The sequence below is a fragment of the Xiphophorus maculatus genome, chromosome 11, assembly GCF_002775205.1.
Source record: "Xiphophorus maculatus strain JP 163 A chromosome 11, X_maculatus-5.0-male, whole genome shotgun sequence".
NCBI lineage: Eukaryota > Metazoa > Chordata > Actinopteri > Cyprinodontiformes > Poeciliidae > Xiphophorus > Xiphophorus maculatus.
The window spans coordinates 29318927-29338900 of NC_036453.1; the positions used below are offsets into that span (position 1 = coordinate 29318927).

The following is a 19974-nucleotide window of genomic DNA, read 5'->3' on the forward strand; positions in this document are numbered from 1 at the left end:
TTTCAAACTCTTTTCCTGTCTTTGTTGCTAACAGTCTCTGATGTCCAGGAAATTAATCATTTGGAGAACAGGTGAGAGTGTGCTGCTCTGTTTCAGTGCCGATTAAAAGTCAAAGCAATGTGTGGGAAACCCCAACACTCATCGCTGGCTTATGAGAAGGTTCAAAACCAGCATTTTATTTTGAATTTTATGACCAGTCTGGGAGAAATATCAGATCTGAAGAAACCATTTGGATTTAGTTTTCAGTGAATGTTAGTTTCAGTGTCAAAACTCTAATCTACTTTCATAAGATTAATTAAAGAGCTGAAATAAACTTTGAATTTTATTCAATGGAAAAGAAGATACTTCTTTATGAATCCAGCTATGAGATTTTTTTCTGGAAGTTTATCAGTAACAAAAACAAACTCTTTGGATGACCTCATAAGAGAAACTTAAACTGTCTCTTACTGCTGACCCAGTTGCTGCTGGGATAAATCATTCCACGGTGATGTTATTCCTTCTATAATTTACACCAGTATCACTGATGGAGCCAGGGTAGATTCTTTCTTTTTGGCATGATTTACATACCATCTGCATACAGGCTTCATGTGCTTACGAGATCTGTTTTTTCAAAATCTATTAAAGGATTACTGACATGTTTTCATGCAAAGCTGTGAGCAAATAAGCATACTCAGTGCATTTATCTTATTTCAGTTCAAAATGGGAGAAAAAAATAAAGAGATAAATGCAAGTTGTTTTTTTTGTTATTGTTGAAATACATTTTCTCTGATTTCTAAAGGAGGGTTGAGTTGATAAGATAAGATAAGATAAGATAAGATAAGATAAGATAAGATAAGATAAGATAAGATTTATTTGTCATTGTCATCAATAGATTACAACGAGATTGAGATTTGCTTGACTCGAGTTAGGATGCAGGTTATTTGTATATACGTAATATACCAAGATAAAGAAATGAATAGTACAAAATGAGAAATAAACTTAGACATCAGAAGATGGTTGCAGCGCCTGGAGGTGTCGCAACAGAATTTACATTTATAACAAAGTGGTGTCAAGAGCAGAAGTTCTTATGCCTTTGAATTTAGTGCCATGATTGCCATCGGGTAAAATTTGTTTTTTAGGCGATTTGTCCTGGTTTTTATTGCGCTGTATCTCTTGCCTGATGGCAGCAGCTGGAAGAGACCATGGCCAGGGTGTGAAGAGTCATTTAAAATGTCCAAAACCTTCTTGTGGAGCCTGGAAGTATAAATCTGTTCCATAGTGGGGAGGGGGCAGCCTATGGTTCTCTCTGCTGCCCTAACAACCCTCTGGAGCGCCTTCTTGTCCGCAGATCCTGAAACCTTGGATTCAGTCCTGGCCATGAAACAGTTGAGCAGATCTTTGCTCTGGTAGAATTGTTGTCTGGTCCGCAAAGGTTTTGTGGATTTGAAGAAGACTTATGAAGAAACCCACATGGTATTTTGTAGGGATTGCTAGGTCCTTGTATATCCAAAGATAGAGCTACATATTCTTGTCACTTCCACCATATTCTTACAGTGGGTTGGACTCCATGAGGGTTTCCACTTGCCAGCAATCTAGTTTATAGTTGCCATGAAGTGGTGTTAATGTGTTGTGATGAAAAGGAGGGTGACTACTTTACAAAACTCACAGTTTCTAATCTTTGCTTTTTACACATGGTGTGGTTCTGTTGGTGTTTTCAAGCTTGCACGGCATGGGTTCACAATAAAGTTTGAGGTGGTGCCTTTTTTGGGGGATATTTTCCAGGCACAAAATGCATCCAAAAAGGCAGCTGAAATCAGCTTCCTGTGTAGTGACCTCTTTCAGGTTTACGGATAGAGTGATGAGCTCCATCTTCTGGGGTAAGTTCAGTGTAGAGTTGCTTCTCTTCCACAACAAAAGGAGTTAGCTGAGAGGAAATGTGCACTTGAGCCTTCCTCCTCCACACCACTCAGGGAAGGTTTTGTGGGTACGTCCCATAGGGATTAGAAATCGGAGACATCAGCTAGCATGTCCCTGTTGGTTTGGGACTGACTTGAGAATGCCCAGAACTGGAGACCTGGAGAGTACTGACTTGTTAAAGCCATTGCTTGATAGTGAAAAAGTGTAAGACAATCGATAGATAGACTATTTGTAACACATTGTAATGTGATGTGTGGCAGAAAGACATACTTTTTAAAAGATAAGCAAAACCCAATAATGGAAGTTTCAACTGGTATTTCAAATCATTAAGGTTTAAGTTGTTTTTTTTTCTCTCTCTCTGAGTGTGTGTGGATTGTGTTAGCTTATTTACCTGATGCTCTGATTGATGGCTCATGTGTGGCCCTGTGTCTTTCTCTGCTATGTGTTCACATGTGAGGCTGATTACTCTCAGCACTCTTTAGCTGATGGGAGTCACATGGTTTCAACACATGATTGAGTGTTCAGGACAGAACAGTTTCCATATTTTTATTCATTAAAGGGGATAATTATTGGGTTGACTTGACTTTAGTGACAGTTGCAACCACAAGCCTCTGTCATTAATTCAGCTCTGGGAAGATTTAAAACAACTTTCTGGGCCCCCAACACACATGTGTGAGCTTGACAGAGTACAAACATTTACGGTGATGTCAGCCTTGTCATTACACCCAACTGATTAATAGCATTCGAGGAAGAAGACTTAAGTTAAACAAGCTCAAGTGGTTGTGATTAAATCTGCATATGAAGAAAAGACACATGAAAAAATCACTTTTAACAGATTTGCAACATTATGTTTTATTTAAAATCTCCTTTTTCTACTTTTTAAACTAATTTGTCAGACACAGACAACAAACTCCTCTAGCTGCAACCGTTCCCAGGCGTCCTGGTCTGATCTGAATCTGTTTATTATTTCTTACAAGGAACTTCCAACCTCTCCATGGAAACATTTGCTATCCCTGGCAATTTTCTGCCTAATCCATAGTCAGATTGCACTAAAATAGGCCCGTGAGCTGTGATTACAGAGCTCAGAAACCTGTGGTCTCTGTGATGTGGACAGCCGGTGGGTATCCTAAGCAGTGCAGCAGATTTTCTGGTCGCAGCTGCGAGCACACTACCTTGCCTTTTCATCTAGGTCTATCTGTGTGTTCAGAGAATGATGGGAAACACAGTGACCAGTCAGTCCCCAAACAAGTCATGCAGACATTGGGGTGGGAAAGATGGGGAACTTACTCATAGTGAATTTAAGTGCGAGAGTATGAACAGAGCAGTACTTACTTATTAGCCTAATGCGTGGAAAATTTGAGAATTAAACAGTGGTTGCCTGGAAGAGTGACAAGTGAGCCCCCTTCACCACAACTTCAATATTCCCAAATCCCTACATCCAGCCCCTTGACACACTTCACCAAAATGAAAAAGTCTGGCTGAGCACGGGGGAGAGATATTCAGAGGAAAGTATTAAGCCAGAACTCTATGGAAAATGAAAAAAGAAAAACAGCAATTAGTTTCAGAAAAAAAGGACTGGCAGCTTTCAAAAACACAAACAATAAAAGAAAGTTGCCAGATGAAAGCTGTGTTGTAAGTATTGTTTACTCCATGGCTACCAGGTTTACAGATCACTTTGGATGACCTGTACATAAGGAAATAAAGCTATTGCCTAGCAGTCAATAATGTTGGTATACATTCTTAATGTAACCATTAATAGCTAAAGCTAAACTTCATAGAGTGAGCTAAGAAATGGTTAAGCACTCCCTAAAGCACTAAAAAGTACATCATGTCTGTTTTCTTATGAAGAATTATCTGAAACAAAGGAAAAGGTCAGCATAACCACATTGAACCAGTTCTGTTTATCTAAAAGCCTCATAAAATACATGGCCCTTTATGTCAGTTGTTTGGATCTTAGATTGTTTTTGAGTTTAATTCTGGTTTCATCATTATTCCATGTTAGTTTCTTACTTTAATTAAATCAGTCTTGTTTTTGTTTTTCTTTAGTTCAATCCTTTCCTGGTGATTCTAGTTTATTATGTTTATTTCTTGCGTCTTGTTTTTCGTAGTCGTACTCTAGTTTATTAGAATAGCTAATAAACTAGAGTAATAAACTTTAGTTTTGCTTTAGTGTTAGTTTCATTTCCTAGTCCCATGTGTACTCTCCCTGTCTGTCTCTCTCTCTCTCTCTCTCTCTTTCTTTCTCTCCTCAGTCTGCCTTTTGATCTCTTCCCTCACACCTGCAATCAGTCAGCTAATCAGCCCAGGTTGTTCAAGCATTCAGTCTCCTATTATACACCTTGTGCTGCCTTTTGTAGGTTAAGCTGGACCAGCAAGGTTGAAAACCGCACTAGAACGCCCCCTGGTGGATATTTTGTTATGTTTTGGTGACGCTAAAAAAGAATATAGATCCAAGATGGCGGAACGCAACACGAACAGTTCATGATTTACGCTGATCATTATCCTTATACGTTGTGTTTCAGACAAGATTTGTTCGTAAGTATTGTAAAAGCAATAATTGTCTCTTTGTTTTATGTAACTGGTGTAAATAATTGTACGCTGGAGTCATTTAGGAAAAAAGTTTTTTTTATTTTTATTTTTAGCTAGCAGCAAGAATAGCTAAGTTGCTATGTTCGTTGGCTAATAGTGAGTCTTGTATGTTTCAGTTTACGATGGCCAAAGTGATGGCAGTGGTCAGAGGCCACTCTTCAATAAACAAGTAGAAAAGAAAGAAGTTTGGTTATTGGAGCGTCGTTGTCTGGCTGTCTAGCTGCTGAAAACTGGAAATCTCAGGGCGAGGACAGCACACACCTTTTCTCCTTTCTCTCTTCACCGGTTCCTCTTGTTGGTTTGGTTAGTTGTCTTTTCCTGTAAGTTCTCTGCTGTCCTTTTTTCTTGGATTTATGGTTTTTGTTCTTCTCTGGCAGCCTTGGTTCTCCAATTTTTGTAAGTTTGTTTTTCATCATATTTCTTTCATTAAGTCTTCAACACTATTTGATGTATCAGCCTGCTGCATTAAGTTCCATCAACAACACACAACAGGACAGTCAATGTGAGCAATGGCATATTTTACCACTGGACATTAGCAAAGTGATGATACTTGAACTTTTTTTGTGCACATTTGGAAACAAGTTTGTTTTGTTGTAATTTTGTCAAGTTTACTTTAATACCCCTAACTACAATCCAGCATGGTCAACTACCTTTAAAAGTTAAGAAATTGTAAATTGAGCCATCAGTATAAATCTAGCTCTTCTGTAGCCTAACTCAACAGTTTAGTGACCAAAAAGCATCATAAAGATCAAGGAATGAAGCTAACAAGTCAGGGTTCATTTGTGGAGTAATTTAAAGCAGGATTTGATTACTGGACAAAACCTCAAGCTAAATACAAAACAACCATGCAATAAAAAACATGTAAGAGACTACAAAAGATTAGAGACTGAGACAGATTTAGATCAAAGTGTATGTGTTAGAATGACCCTGGCTAGATTTATATTCAACTGTCACTATTATGTAAAATTGCTGTTCACAGATGCTCTTCATTGAATCTGATTGAGATTGAACTATTTTGCCAAAAATTTGAAAAAATTCTAGGCTCTGTATTCTCAAACCTGATAGAGATGTATCATAAAGTATTGCAGCTGGAACTGCAACAAAAGTGTCTCTGAAAAATATTACAGAAATAGATTATAGACTTTCATTGCATAAGATTTTGAAAATACTGTGCAGTTGTTGCAATGTGCAGCATGTCAAAATTTAAGAAAGTGTAAGGTTTGAAAATACCTTTGTAATCAGACTGCAGCTCCCTGGGAACTTTTATATTTATTTTTTGTACTCTGGTTTTATTATGTTATTTTAAAAGTCTAAAAATACAGATTTGAAACTAATCTATATAAAAACCAAGCAGAAACGGATTTGTTTTTCTGTTTGAGGTTACAAACTGCAATTTTAAACAATTTGAAAATCTAGGCCACACTCTGCACTTTGGAAAACTTAGCTTCTGTGGTTTAGTCCAGTTGAGGGAATGCACACTGAAACAATTGCAATAACATAGAATTATGGCTGTAAATAAGAAAATACTTCCCTTGTGTAAGCTAATCGCTGGTAGCTCACACAGAGACCTTTGAAAAGTCCAGGGCCTTATTCCAAAAACACCTTTTACTACTGCCAACTCCAAGTTGTGTACCTGAACCAAGTATTGTGCAAATGTAGTATTTATGATTTCCACACCAGTCAAACTGGTTTACAGTGTGCATTTAACAAATGTCTTACAAGCATCCAAAGTTTCTCTCCGTCTGTTTTGAATCAGAGCTGCAAAGGCTATGTACTTATTGATGGAAAATGCTCAAGACTTGGCTTGAACCTGAAGTGCTCTTTTTGTCTCTGTGAAATGAGGCATAATTGAAGAAATATGTCATGTAGGACGGGTGTTTTGATGACAGAGAAGGCGTTACAAATATCTTATTCTCACAGACTGCCAAGCTATGGTTGGAGAGACTTACAAAAATCTCAGGATGAATTTACTGGGCAAAACACTACTCAGGACAGTTTCATATCTTTGTAAAAATATCAAAATATAATCATTTATTTGAACATCACTGTCGAGGCTAAATAAGGATTTACGTAAAGCCATAAAGATCAGTGTTGACTCCCTTCAGCCTTTATCTTTTACTTTGAACATTGAATAAAGTTAAAAATAGGAGACAAGACCAATTACCTTCAAATTAAGTTTAGTGAGATAATTTTGAGAAGAAGAGTTGCTGTCAGTGGAAACTCTGACAGACCCACTTCATCTCTTCACAGTTTCTTGTTCTTATGAGAGTGGAGCCAAGAGTTAACCTTGTTTATAATTTTTTTCTCTGAACTTACTTTTTTAGACATGTTAAAAAAGCAAGTTCCTCTGAGTGCATGTCATTTACAAACCATTTGAGAGATGAAGCAACCCAGATCAGATAGAGTGCACATAGGGAACATCTCTACATGCTTTAACACAAAACTGATGATTTAAATTTAAATGATGCATATGAGTTGCATCAGATACTTGTTCAGAGCTCCAAAGAAGACCTAAAGACAATTCTCCCCGTATTGTGGTGATGGGCATGTACAACATAAAAATAGATCTTTCTAAAACAATTTTTCTCTTGAGAAACAAAAATAAAATTCACTGGTTTTTTGTTTTAAACTTGGAAAAAGAATTGTGTTAAGCAGTGGCGACTCTTTTATGAATGCTGCCTTGGGCAAGCTCTGCGATTTGTAAATATTATGCTCTATACATAAAGGCCATAATATTGGTGTCATTAGAGTGTTGAGGGAGCAGGACATTCTTTGAGAGATTGAAACTTGGCTGAAGACAGCAGCTCCAAGGAGCTTTTCTGGAAATAGGTGGCTCTTTGCCTGTGCAAGCGTTTAGGCACCCCCAAATGGCTGCCAAGGGAGATTCAAAGATTTTTCAAACATATAAGAAATGATCAAATCAACACTTGATTTGTCTTACTTGATTCTAGACAACAAGGCGAGTAAGTCAAGTAGTGGGAGAGGTGGATTACATTCTGAGGTGCCAGTGATTTTACGATGATTTTTAAAGAAGCTGAAGTAGAAAACATCAAAAGGACCAAGAGTGAACTCAGGTGGGCTGAGAGGGGAATTAACCAAATAAATATTGTTTATTTGGCTAATTTAAATATGATAATGAATTGAGCTTAGGACACAAGTGGGTAGTTCTAAATTATAAGAAGACACAAGCTAAGTATTGAGGAACCAATGAGAGCATTTCACAAAGACAGAGCTTGATTAACTTAGTCACCATTGATAATCGGGCAATGAGTGAGAGTTGTGCTGCTCCACTTGGACGTAGATGTAGGTCCTGCCCTTTCTGCAACTTGGAATTGGAGTGGGGAGAGAGAAATGGGAGAAGATGCAGGAAAAACAAAGAACCACCACAGATTATGACCAGCTGATGTCTGGAGGAGATAAAGATCAGGGGGTGAGATTTATTGAGCTCTTAACAGGCACACACCACATCTGAACTGCTCTCTGTGTTTCAGTTGGTAGAGATTTTAGACACCCAAATATGTGGTTATGTGACTATAAAAAAAACTGACTGCTGTAAGAGTTGGCGTCGATTTTAAAATTTGCCTGGACTATTCTTCAGACACAAAGTGAATTTGATTTCCTGACTTTCGATAGTTTGAAGGCAGCAAGTTCTAGAATATTCCATTGTCCCTAATATCATAAGGTAACACCTAAAATAGCATAGTAGAAAAAAAAACACTTCCTCAATAGTAGACAGAAAATTGTTATTTGTATCAAACTATTTGCAGCTGTGGCCTTGGAGCTGGTTCTAAACCCATGCCACACTTTCTAAATCTTATTTGTAAAAAATAAAATAGAAAAGGGCAACACAACTTTCTTCCCCTTCAAAATTATTGTGGTGTCTGACTGCAGAAAATCAAAATAAATATACATCAGAGCTTTTGATTGAAATTTGACACACAAATTATTAATTTAGACTTTCTTGCCTTAATAAGACTCACTGTTTGGACTATGAACATGGCTGTTTGTGAAATCTATGTAATGCAGATTTGAAATGGTCATTTCTGTTGAATCGTGATTTTGTGTGACATGTTGCTTCTCTCAGAGTGGTGGGCAGGTCATAATTACATTTGGATTAGATGCGTTGAGTCACTGAACAGCATAACATCCATTGCAGGATGTGCTTCTGTTCCGGTGGAGTCAAAGGTGAACGCCTTGTTATCGTCATGGGACAACATTCTCCACACAGAAGTAAACAGGAAGCAGCTGATCCAGAAGGCCAGCAAGACCAACAACTTATCTCCTCTACGCACTTGACCTTCTCATCTTCCTCTTCCTCAGAAGTCTCTGAGACAGACTACACAGGCTCTGCCAAGGTTCGAATGTCCCAAAACGCACGCATCATACACGTACACCCAAAGGCAAAACTGTAACTGTTGTCCAATAACGCAGTAAATTTAGTTTGGGGAGACTTAGAATAATAGATTGCGGAAGGGAGTGTGCTTTGTGTGAGGGAAGGGGCAGACCATTCAACCATTCACAACAGCCAAGTCTATAACTTTCTCTATATGCAATGGAAGGCCAGCTGAGGCAAAAGGATAAAAAATTGTAACAAATTAGTTTTGAGTTCCTCTTTCTAATGATGCTTATTTTCTCTACTACCTCCGACTTCTTCATCACTGACAATAAATCCAGAACATTTACAGTAATTGTTATTAAAATGTGCAACATCTGGCACAAAACACCCTTTAAATCTGTCCTCGACGAGTGTGTGCTGAGGTGCAAATCACGCTTTCCCACGATGCCGTGCATCCGCAGGCTAAAAAGGCTGAAGGGAAGGAAGCAGAATGGACCAGCATTACACACACCCACACACCCCCACATACACGCATGCACATGCAGGATCCTCCTGTGCTGTGGGCACAGGAGCTGGCTCATATATAGGAAGTTCTCAGCATTAGCTTCTTCCTGTTTGCTGGACGCTTGCAAGAGGAGCACAATGTTGGGCAGAAAAGCTTTTCAGCAGGAATTCATGCTGTGCAATGAACCAATGAAAGAATCTTAAGGAGAAAGCATTCCAGCAGCTGTAGCTGGCTCTCTGATACTTTTATACTTCGGAAAAATTTTGTAACAGGGACTTTGCAGCTTGTTTAGAGTACAGAGTAAAAAAAAAGAACAAAAGCTCTAGGTTTGGACCTCATGCTGATCCAGCTATCACACAAATGATAAATTTACAGTGTGACATTAATAAGATCAACACAGCTGCTTTACCATGACAAAATAAAGGCTGGTGTGTGGATAACATGCATTTAATTTCAATTGTATCAGTACATTATGCCCTCTTTTGATCCTTGCCAAGGTTTTATGGCATGTCTGTTAGGCAACAGTAAACAGGTTTCCTCTTAGTGTAAACAATTTTAGGTCTCATATTGAGGCCGTCCTGAGATGATCTGTCTGCTTTGTGAATTTGCTTTGAAACAATAAAACATTCTGATAGCAGCAGGAAGAGGGAGGAAAGGAGGTGTCATGCAGAGACAGATTAGTGAGCATGGGGAAATAAGGGTGCAAACGTGGAAGGCGACATCTGCAAATATTTGAGTCCAACAAAGACTGGAAGCTAAATAATGATTAGAACAGAATTAGATGTGTAGAAGAAGATATTTACAGAAAATAGCTAGAGAATCTTGAAAATATTCATACATCTTCAATCATTTGAAATTGTTGTCACATTATAATTATAGACCTTAATGTTTTTATTGGGACACAAAGTAGTGCATAACATTGAGATAAAATTATAATTTTTTTTCAGTTTTTAACAAATAAAAAAAGAAAAAAAATGACATTCATTTGTGTTCAGCCTTCTTTACTTTGACACCCGTAAATAAAGTCCAGTGCAACAAATTGCCATCCTCATCATCATAATAAAGCCTTTTTTATCCAAGTTGCTCCTATTGCGATACAGCATTTCATCTTTCAGGAAGTCTTAGTCAAGATGACAACATAATTCTAATGTAAAACAGACCAAGAAAAGAATATTTGCAGAAGTTCATACAAAATCTAAAAGACAGATGTTGAATATTTTAAATTGATGCAACTTAAATAAAGATATTTGTCACCAATAAAAGCCAAAATAGAACAATTACAGATAGGTCAGGGATATATCTGTGGCGAAGTTCAAAGCTGGGCCAGATTATAAAAAGATATTCCTAGGGAATATCATGGAACACTGTTCAATCCATCATCCAAAATTGGAAAGAGGGTGACACAACTGCAAACCTACCAAGACATGGCCGTCCACCTCAACTGACAGAGTGGACAAAAAGAACATTTATCAGAGAAGTAGCAAAGAGGCCAGTTGTAAATCTGGAGGAGTTACAGTGATCCACAGCTCAGGAGGGACAAACTGTTAACACAACAACTATTCGTCATCCACTCCACAAAGCTGGCCATTCAGCAAAAGTTGTTAGAAGAAGGTCATTGTTGAAAGAAAGCCATAAAATTTATGTTTGCAGTTAAGAAAAAGGTTCTCTGGTCACTACAAAACTGTAAGGCCTAGCCTTCACGCTAAATGTTGTGTATGGGGCAAACAGTACTTGGAATAATACATAACTTGGAAGAAATCATCCCACTGAGAAACACAACAGCTTTGGGGACTGCAAATCAACATGAAAGCAGCAAACCCACAATAAATCATGGTGATGGTGGCAACATCATGCTGTGGGGATCTGATAAGATTTGATGGATGTAAATAAATATAGAGAACCAACCTGAAGAACAGGCTGCAAAACACTTTAGACTAGGTGTGGATCTTTCCAGGATGACAGCAATCCCAAACATACACCCAGAGCTACAAGAGGAGGGTTAGATCCTAACAGTATATGTAAGAATTAGCCATCAGTTGGATTTGAGTTCACACTTAACTCCAACTGAAAATCTGTCAGAACTTGACAACTGCTGTTCATAGATGCTCTTTTTAATCCAGCTGAATTTAAACTACTTTGAAAAAAAGAACGAGGCAAAAGTTTTAGTGTCAAGTTGTGCAAATCTGGTACAAACTCTAGATGTAATTTCAGTAAAGTTGACTGAAAAGATACATATAAGGACACAGCACACTTTTTGTCTTTTTTTGTTTAAAAGCTTAAAAAAACACTCCACTTAAACTCCACTTTGTGTTTGTCTATCATACAAAATCCTTTTAAAATACCCTTTAGTGCCTATTTGAAGCTTACTTTTCAAGGCGGTGTATATGAGGTGCAAGGGCAACACTTACCAACAAAGACGAGAAACAGTTAGATGGATTGTGTGGTGTAATCTGTCTTTATTGTACAAAACCTGGAAACTCGTCAGAGGAACTGCTCCTTTATCAGTTCTGCATGTAAAAGTGCAAGGGGCAATAACAGCTGCAGCAGAAAATCTAAACTGCTTCTTGCCCCTGTTCACCCCTTTCTCACAGGATCATGCAGAGGATAGAATTCTCAGAAAATGTTAGGCTGATGCAACGAGGCCTTGTTCAAATGAAGCTTGAAGAAATGGAAACAGGCTATGCACAGACATAGGTTTTCAAAAAGTTATTACATTTGAGTCAGAGACAGACAACTTCTTACATCCTTAAAACTCCAAGCATATAATAGAGATTGTGTCATTCAAACCAGCACATGAAGCTTAGAATTAGCATAGAATTAGTGAAAAGAGGATTTTATGGGGTGAACAGCTGTCATGACTGGATATGATTTTTCTTGACATAATTCCCTATGCAAAACATTTGCCAAGTACAATTACAGAACAAAGTAAAAATGGGGCTTTAACTACATGTTCTATTTATCCACAGACTCTTTTCCTGAAATGGTTCAAAAGCTGTACAAGTTAATACCCATGTAACCAATATGCTGTTTAAATTTAGTGAATAAGTTAAAAATAATTCACAGGAAGCCACACATAGCAGGAAATCTGGTGCCAAGTCCTAAAATTATAGCTGAGTTTTTGTTGTTAGTATATTTCAATGTTTCTTAATGTCTGGCTTTTAATCTGCATTTTGAGAAATAAAAAAATGTAGCACAACTAGCCAAAGGTATTACATGGCATAGATTAGCCTTGCGTCATACTTTTCTAGACTTACATTACCTGGACAGTTGATCCTGGCTGGCTATTTTCTAAAGTAGAAACACAAATGTTCATTGCGATTTGTATGAACAAATTTGTATGACATATTTATAGAGAGGTCTGGCTAATGGATAAAAAAAGCAATGGAAGGAATGAAGAAAACTAAGAGAAGAAAGGATTCCATTTGCTTCATTTTGAAAGTAAAATCTATAGAAGGGTGTTATCCTAATATTGATATCAATAGTAATCAGCTGTGAGTCATCAGTTTAGCTATAAAAATAGGAGCCTGTTCAAGAAATGGTTTTTAAATGTCACATAATTACAAGGAGGGCTTTACTCGGTTGTAAAAGTCAGGTAGCAGATTTACAGTGTTACAGAAAGTCTGTTTGAATGAAATAGACCTCATTCAGGCTTTCCAGTGATATTTTGGTCATGGGAAAGGAAAGCCTAACCAAACCACCCCCTTTTTCCTCTTTTGACACAGAGTCACAAAGCAAAGCTGTGACCTCATTTCATCCCGCTGCGCAGGAAAAGGTGGATCAGATAGCTGGGGCCGACACCTAAATAGACTCAGGGTTACATTGGACTATTGGGAGAAACAGCAACAATATTAGAAAGTGATGTAGTTAAACCATTTCAAATCTTTTCTTTCATTAGCACATTGGAAGGCTAGACAAGTTCATGGTGAGTTCAGAAAAAAAAGACATCAACATGCTCTTATTCTCTTTTGTATCTGTTCCAGTGAGATTTTCTATTTGATGTTATCAGTGACCAGAGTAACTGCTGGAAGCAATGCAAGATAAAAAAACAAAAAAACAATGCATATCTTTTAAACACAATATATAATATTGAATAGTTATAAGTGTGCAAAAAAAAATAATGAGGTAAATATCAGTAGAAGTGCAAAAAAAGCTATTTTCATCTGCTTCTGTGAGTAGGTTTTTAATGCATGGCAGCCATTTCAGACTTTTGAGAAATCTCCAACTTTCCCACTTATAACTTCTAGGAGCTTCTCCAGTAGTTTTTTTTTTTCAACAACAAACTTGCAAATTTCAATTTCTGAATCAAAATGGAACACTTAATTAAATTGCATCAATCAGTCTGTCATGGTTTTGGGCAGCTTACTGACCCACATTTAGGAAAACTCTCCAGAAGCGGATGGAATAAGTAAAAAGATGTTATAAAAGAACAGGGATTTGTAGTTCTGAGCTCGACTGGTCACTATTTCTTCCAGGAGATGTCAGTGGGAGAAGAGGGGAAGATCTTTGCAGTGGATAACAAAGATAAATTAGACAATGTATTGGCAAATATCTCACTGTTAATGAGATTCTTGGCCACAAGGAGGGAGACTATGAGGGTCTTGCGATTGTGAAGAGTCCACATCATGTCAGAAAAAGGTCCAAGGAGGTAAAGTATGCAAGTCCGGCATGACCAGGTGTGAGTGTGGAACATAGACTGAAATCCTTGAGCTGACAGGGCATTGCCCACTGAGAGGTAACAGGAAGAATTAACTCATAGAAAACCTCACATCCACCAGTTTGGGTTGAGTATCAAAGATCCTCATGTCCAGGTGTCTTGTTGACAAAAATAAGTTGAAGCTCAGCCTCCACCCTGCAGAGGTGGACTGGCAACTCAGAGGATAATTATCACAGATCAGCTTCTCTGTCTCTGCTAAAGAAAAAAAATCCCCTCAGCATTACACCTCCACAACAATGTTTTAGAGTGGGAAAGGTGTGTTTGGGGTAATATGAAGTATTAGTTTTCTGAAACATGACAAAATATGAAATAGTTAAAGGGATATAGAACTGTAATTCCTAGTTGTAGCAGAAAAACAGTTTATGCAGCTGGAATGCCTGAAAAGGTTTGTTCTTTGTTGTTCTGCACCTTTGAACTTTACTGAAACTATTAAGAATCAACCAGTGTGCATTGTATGACAATCTTTATGACTGCATTATTGTTAAGAAACATTTTGTCAAAAGAAATTTCTCATCTACTTTTTATAATGATGCATTTCAACATTTCCTTCAGTTCACTGAACTGGCAAACATTTCAGTTTCTCCCATTTTACCGTTTTGGTTCATGTCAGAGTCCTCACGGAGTTGCAGTCAACTGTAGGAGAGTGTTTGCGTAGTAGAGAAAGTCAGCCAGGAAGTTCAGCCAGTATAGACAGGACCCTCCATTAGATCCTAACAATCCATTTCCAACGGTCCTCACAGATTTGAGCCCTACTTCAACCACCATGGCACATTTATTTCTGCTTTGTGTAAATGCTGATCAAAAGATGAGATATGTCAAATATCGCTAATCTTGGTTCTGGACATCTTTACCTATTCTGGGGGACTGCTTTTTCATTATTTAATTATTATATCACTGCTACTTTAGTTAGGTTTGTAAGAAATGGGTAGACTTGTAATACATTCAAGTCTTATTTAAAACAAAGAATGTAAATCAGAAAAAAAGTGTTTTTAATGCTATGTAGGATAGTCCTGGTCAGACTGTCAATTATTGAGATTAGAGGGAGGAACTAATGAACAGAGGTTAAACAGGAGCCAGAATAAATCATTGTTCATCATAAATGTCTTTGTGTATGTGTGTGATTATGTATGTATCTCTATATGACAGAAAGACAGAGAGAGGTTAGATATATGGATGTGTGGAGCACTGATATGAATCCTGTACTGGTCTCCTTCATCATGGGGAGCCAGCCCAAAAGTTTCACTCCTTAGCCATCTGTTCTCAGTTAAAACTGTGTCGCTGTCTCTGTGGCAAATGTTCACACAACAGCTGACACTGAGCAAATACATTTACACATCCAAAAAGATGCATTTGATTTTTTTTAAAGTATGAAGAGCCTCCTAATTGTGTCCACATAAGTCCACAGCACAACAATGTGGAATTGTTAAATAAATGTATTCGCTTTGTATTTAGGTGATCCAGCAGCAACTCCTTATCAACCTAATAAAGATTTTTGAGTCACATTTAAATTAGTCAGCAATAAACTGCAAAGAGTAGTAAAAAAAAATCTAATTTATTTCATAGCTATCAACTCAAAGACTTGAAATAGTCTCCCATCAGAAGCAGTACTTACTAACATTTATAACTCCACCCTTTATTTCTTTTATTTATTAAGTTCTAGCACCTGAATCCAAACCACTTAGTTGGCTTAGGTATAAAGACATTATGTACTTACATAACAGATTCCTTTCAACATTATCTACTTATAAATTTCCCCTTTCTCTTTTGCATATAAATATCCTTCTTAAATGGTAACAACTTATCCCGGTCTAGGAACAAACTGGGCCTCACACATAGTTAAGTGGTTAATATATATAGTGTCTTGCTGTCATGTCATGGTCGGTGTTGTAACACTCAGTGGTTAAAGATTTAAATGCATAATTTCCCCACACTGCCTGCAACATATCATCTGATGGAACCTCTAGAAAAAGAAGAAATAAATTGACTGCTGTCCTTATGCCGCACCTCTAATACCCATCTTCAGACCCACGCCCAGTGCTCAAATCCTGCACATGGTGTCACCCTCCTCCTCATCTTCTCCCTCGTTCTGCCCCAGTGAAGAAGTTAGAGGCTTGACCTAAAATCTGGGGTGATGAATTACTCCCATACTACTGAATCTAGTAGTCTAAATAATGTGTCTCTGCTCAGAGTTCAGCTTTGGCTGATCTGCTGTTTCTGCTTCCAGGTTCTTAATCTTATAACTATATAAGGTATTACGATCTCTGTACTGGTATTTGGATTGAACTGTTCTAGGGATTTTTAAATATGGTGGCTTGCAGGAATATTCAGATCACTTGAAAATGTTTACATTGTCACATTGTAGGACAGGTATAAATATTAGCCTTGTGCTTTTGCATGTACCTTTTCAGTCAAGTTGTTTAAATTGTTGCCAGTGCTTTAAAGCATGGATAACAAATTATTTGATGACTGAGTGATAAATAAAAAATCAATCAACCAATCAATCGACCAGTCGATCAATTGACCAGTTGAAAAACAAAGCAACATTGTAATTACAAATGTCAATGTATTTTTTCTGGATTTTTATGTACACCAAGCAACTCATAAATTGTGAAAGAAAAGAAAAACTATATCTAATTAATTTTCAGTTTGTTTCATAAATAAAAATCTGAATAGTGTGCTGTGCCTTTGCATCCAGTCATATCTTCTTTGTTACCTCTAAAGAAGTGCAGTTAAGTGCAACCAATTGACTTCAGAAGTCAACAAATTAGAAAACAAAGTCTACATGTGTGTTTTATCTTATTAGATAATAGTTCAAAAAACACTTCAAAGATTGACTAGAAGAAATGAGTGAAAAAAACCATCACAAAGATCAATGAAAACAAAAAAAAATGAGAATAGGTTTCAGCTAGGCTTAAGTTTTAGATTGGCGTTCTCAGTTTTCAATGTTTGGAAAGAGTATGGTAAAACTACAAACCTATAAAAAAATGTCTGGTTACCTAAACTGCAAGGGGAGTGTTTATTTGAGAACCAGCTCAGAGGCCAATGGTGTCTCTGGAGGAACATCAGAGATCTAAAGCTCAGCTGGAAGAATCTGTCAATAGTGTAATTTTAGAGATATACTAATCAAATCTAGCCTTCGAAGGCTGAAGAAAGACACTATAAAGAAAGGTAAAATACAGCTCATTTACAGTGTGCCACAAACAATTTCAGTGTCGCAGGTTAGGAAGAGGGTGCTCTTGACTGATGAGATCAAAACTGAACTTTCTGACCTTCAAACAAAGAAGGTGGTAGAAAGCTAACACTGCACATCACATGGAGGGGGCAGCAGCATGGTGCAGAGGTTGGTTGGGACAGAAGTTCAATGTCTGGGGTACCACAGAATACGTATGCTGGTAGAATGGCCTAATCAAAGTTCAGACCAAAATTGAGTAAACAATCTGTGGCTAGATTTGAACACTGTTATTCACAGATGCTCTTTGTCTAATCTGACTTAACATATGAGATTGTCCTGAATTGCAAAGCTGGTAGATCGATGCCGAAAACTAGTTAAAGCAACCACTATCCATATGCCTAGTTTATTATTCGGTAACACAAAAAGGCTGACGACTAATTCCAATAATGCACAGGGAGCTGCAGCTCCTTTAGAAGTGCAGGCACGCTCCTTTGTCTCTACAAAGCCTACTTCCACTGAATGGAGCTGGGGGGCACCAAAGTCTGCTCTCTCATCTCTCATCTCAACAGCCTTCCTTTTGCCTCCCTCTCCTCTGTTCCCCCCTTTTGTGTGTGTGGCTACCCGAATAAATTAGCGGTCGGTAAACGAGGGGAGGATGTGGCGGAGGAGGGGACGAAGAGGAGTATAGGGGGCTGGGCCTTGTGGCGGAGGAGTCGGCTTTCAGCTAGAGAGGTGCACAGCTCCATGAAGCGGCTGTGAGGGACTGGATGCTGAGAGAAGGCGAGAAGGGTGAAATAAAAACATTTAAGACAGGCGGTAAGATCCCGGCTTGAGCTGCGCAGGAGGATCTCTGTCGCTCTCCTTTTTTTTAAATCTTTTGCTGCAGAGCGAGAAGAGGCAGATCAGCTTCCCAACTGATCCAAACGCGCTCACCTGATAGAGAAAGAAGCTTCACCGGTGGAGTAGCCTAACCTGCTGTTCTGTTTGGCCGGATTAGGCAGTCTGTGGAATTGGCACTCTTGCCGTCTTTGTGTGGATGTTCTCAAAACAACCCCTAAAAGCTCTCTCCATTCAAGATTTTGTCCGGGCAGATTGGCTCTCGTCTAGGGGGGGACATTGAAAACCCGTTTGCATACTAATCAGGTTATAACCAGAGCGCACATCCACAGCCGGATTGAGTCCCATGAATGTAAGTGACTCCTATTTTTTCATCTTCACTCTGTATTTGCTGGGGGTTTTTTCTGTTGGGACCTAGAATTGAAATAAACTCTTGATAGGTGGGTGGGGGTGTCAGATATCTCCTTATAGGGGTGCATCCTGCATCTTCACCTTGTATGCAGAGCTGGCAGCTGTTCAGGCTGCTGTGCAAAGCCTCAATGTGGTAGAAGGGCTATAAAAGCAACTCAAGATCAGTGGATCATAGTGAAACATTTAATATTGACCTCAGGCAGCAAACAAAATGAAGAACATGATTCATGTTTTATTGAGACCTCAATGGAAAATAAAACAGTCCTACCATGCCAAAGAAGGTTATTGGACCATATGAAAATATTTGCTACCACTATGTTGATTGCTTTTTCTCCAACATTGGCAGCATTCAGTGACCACACATTACAAAGTTGCTCAAAGTGTGTCAAAACTTGACTGAATACTGGATGCACCGATCATTCAGCCATAAATCAGAATTGACCAATTCTCACTTGAATGTTTCAGATCAGTGAACCACTGGTTCAATAAAGAAAAATCTGCACTTTTTTCATCTCTACATATTGAATGCATTAAAACTAAGAAATTCCACAGTTTTAAGTCTCAAAACACATATGGTGCACTTTTTGTCACTAATCATATGTTTGTGTTTTTGAAAATGTGTGATCAGCAGCTCAGATTGAAAGAAAAACTGCTAATGTACGAATGTTGGCTACAGAAAAGGCTGATTGATGCACATCTCCTGGAGATACACAAATCACAAGAGGAAATAACTAAAACCGAAAGACTCGCTGATGAGCTACATCTTTATAGACTGTAAAAGTAAGACATTGAGAGAGCTTTGACTTTGTTAGGCTTTCTGAAAAACTGATTCTGACTCAACTTAACATTTTTCCTTTGTCATAAAAGTGTATTTATAGCAGCCCAGTGATGTCTGTATGCCCAAAACCTAAAAATGGAGAATGCAGGGTTACATTTGAGTGCCTGACCACAACAGTTAGGCATATCTGATGTCAGCTTCACTTAATTCCACAGCTTCTGCTTTTCTGCTGCACTGAAGGATACAGACGTTTTTCGCATTGTTACTCTATACTTTTTCAACAGCTCCTGCACGCTCCAGCTCAGCAGTCCGCTGGCCTCGATGTCAGCCTCTGGTCTGCATAAAAACCACAGAGAGTTTAGTTTTTTTGTTTTTTTTTTTTCTTGTGGAGCGATGGGGTGTGCAAGAAGGACGGTTTCTAACATGAACCATATGTATATCTAGTTGGTACAGCAGCGACTGTATAGGGCCTCTGTACAAACAACTTATGGTTCCTCTTATCAGCAGCTTAGAGGAGCAGACTTTTCTTTGTATGAACATGATTTGAACAGCCAAGTATGTTTTTTCAACTATTTCACCGTGGACTCATTTTGGAGTTTAATTATCAGTAATATTTTCAGCCAAGATTGCATTGTAGAGTGATTTTGATGGGTTGGTTTTGAAGTCTGGTAACTCAGCTGTTCGCCTGGGCCCCTTTTTAAAAGTGGTTTTACTCGTCTACATTAAACATATCTCA

General features: G+C 38.1%; 1 protein-coding gene across 2 annotated transcripts in view; it reads left to right on the forward strand.

The window, feature by feature from the left end:
• The first annotated feature begins 17905 nt into the window (after positions 1-17905).
• Positions 17906-19974, forward strand: part of LOC102230862 (protocadherin-16-like) — an 88440-nt gene continuing 86371 nt past the window's right edge. For both annotated transcript variants that reach the window (XM_023342050.1, XM_023342051.1), the window contains exon 1: positions 17906-18401. Coding sequence is in view for 1 of the 2 variants with exons in the window: in XM_023342051.1 (XP_023197819.1) it covers positions 18396-18401 (6 nt within the window). In the remaining variant the exon portion in view is untranslated. The remainder of the gene's footprint in view (positions 18402-19974) is intronic.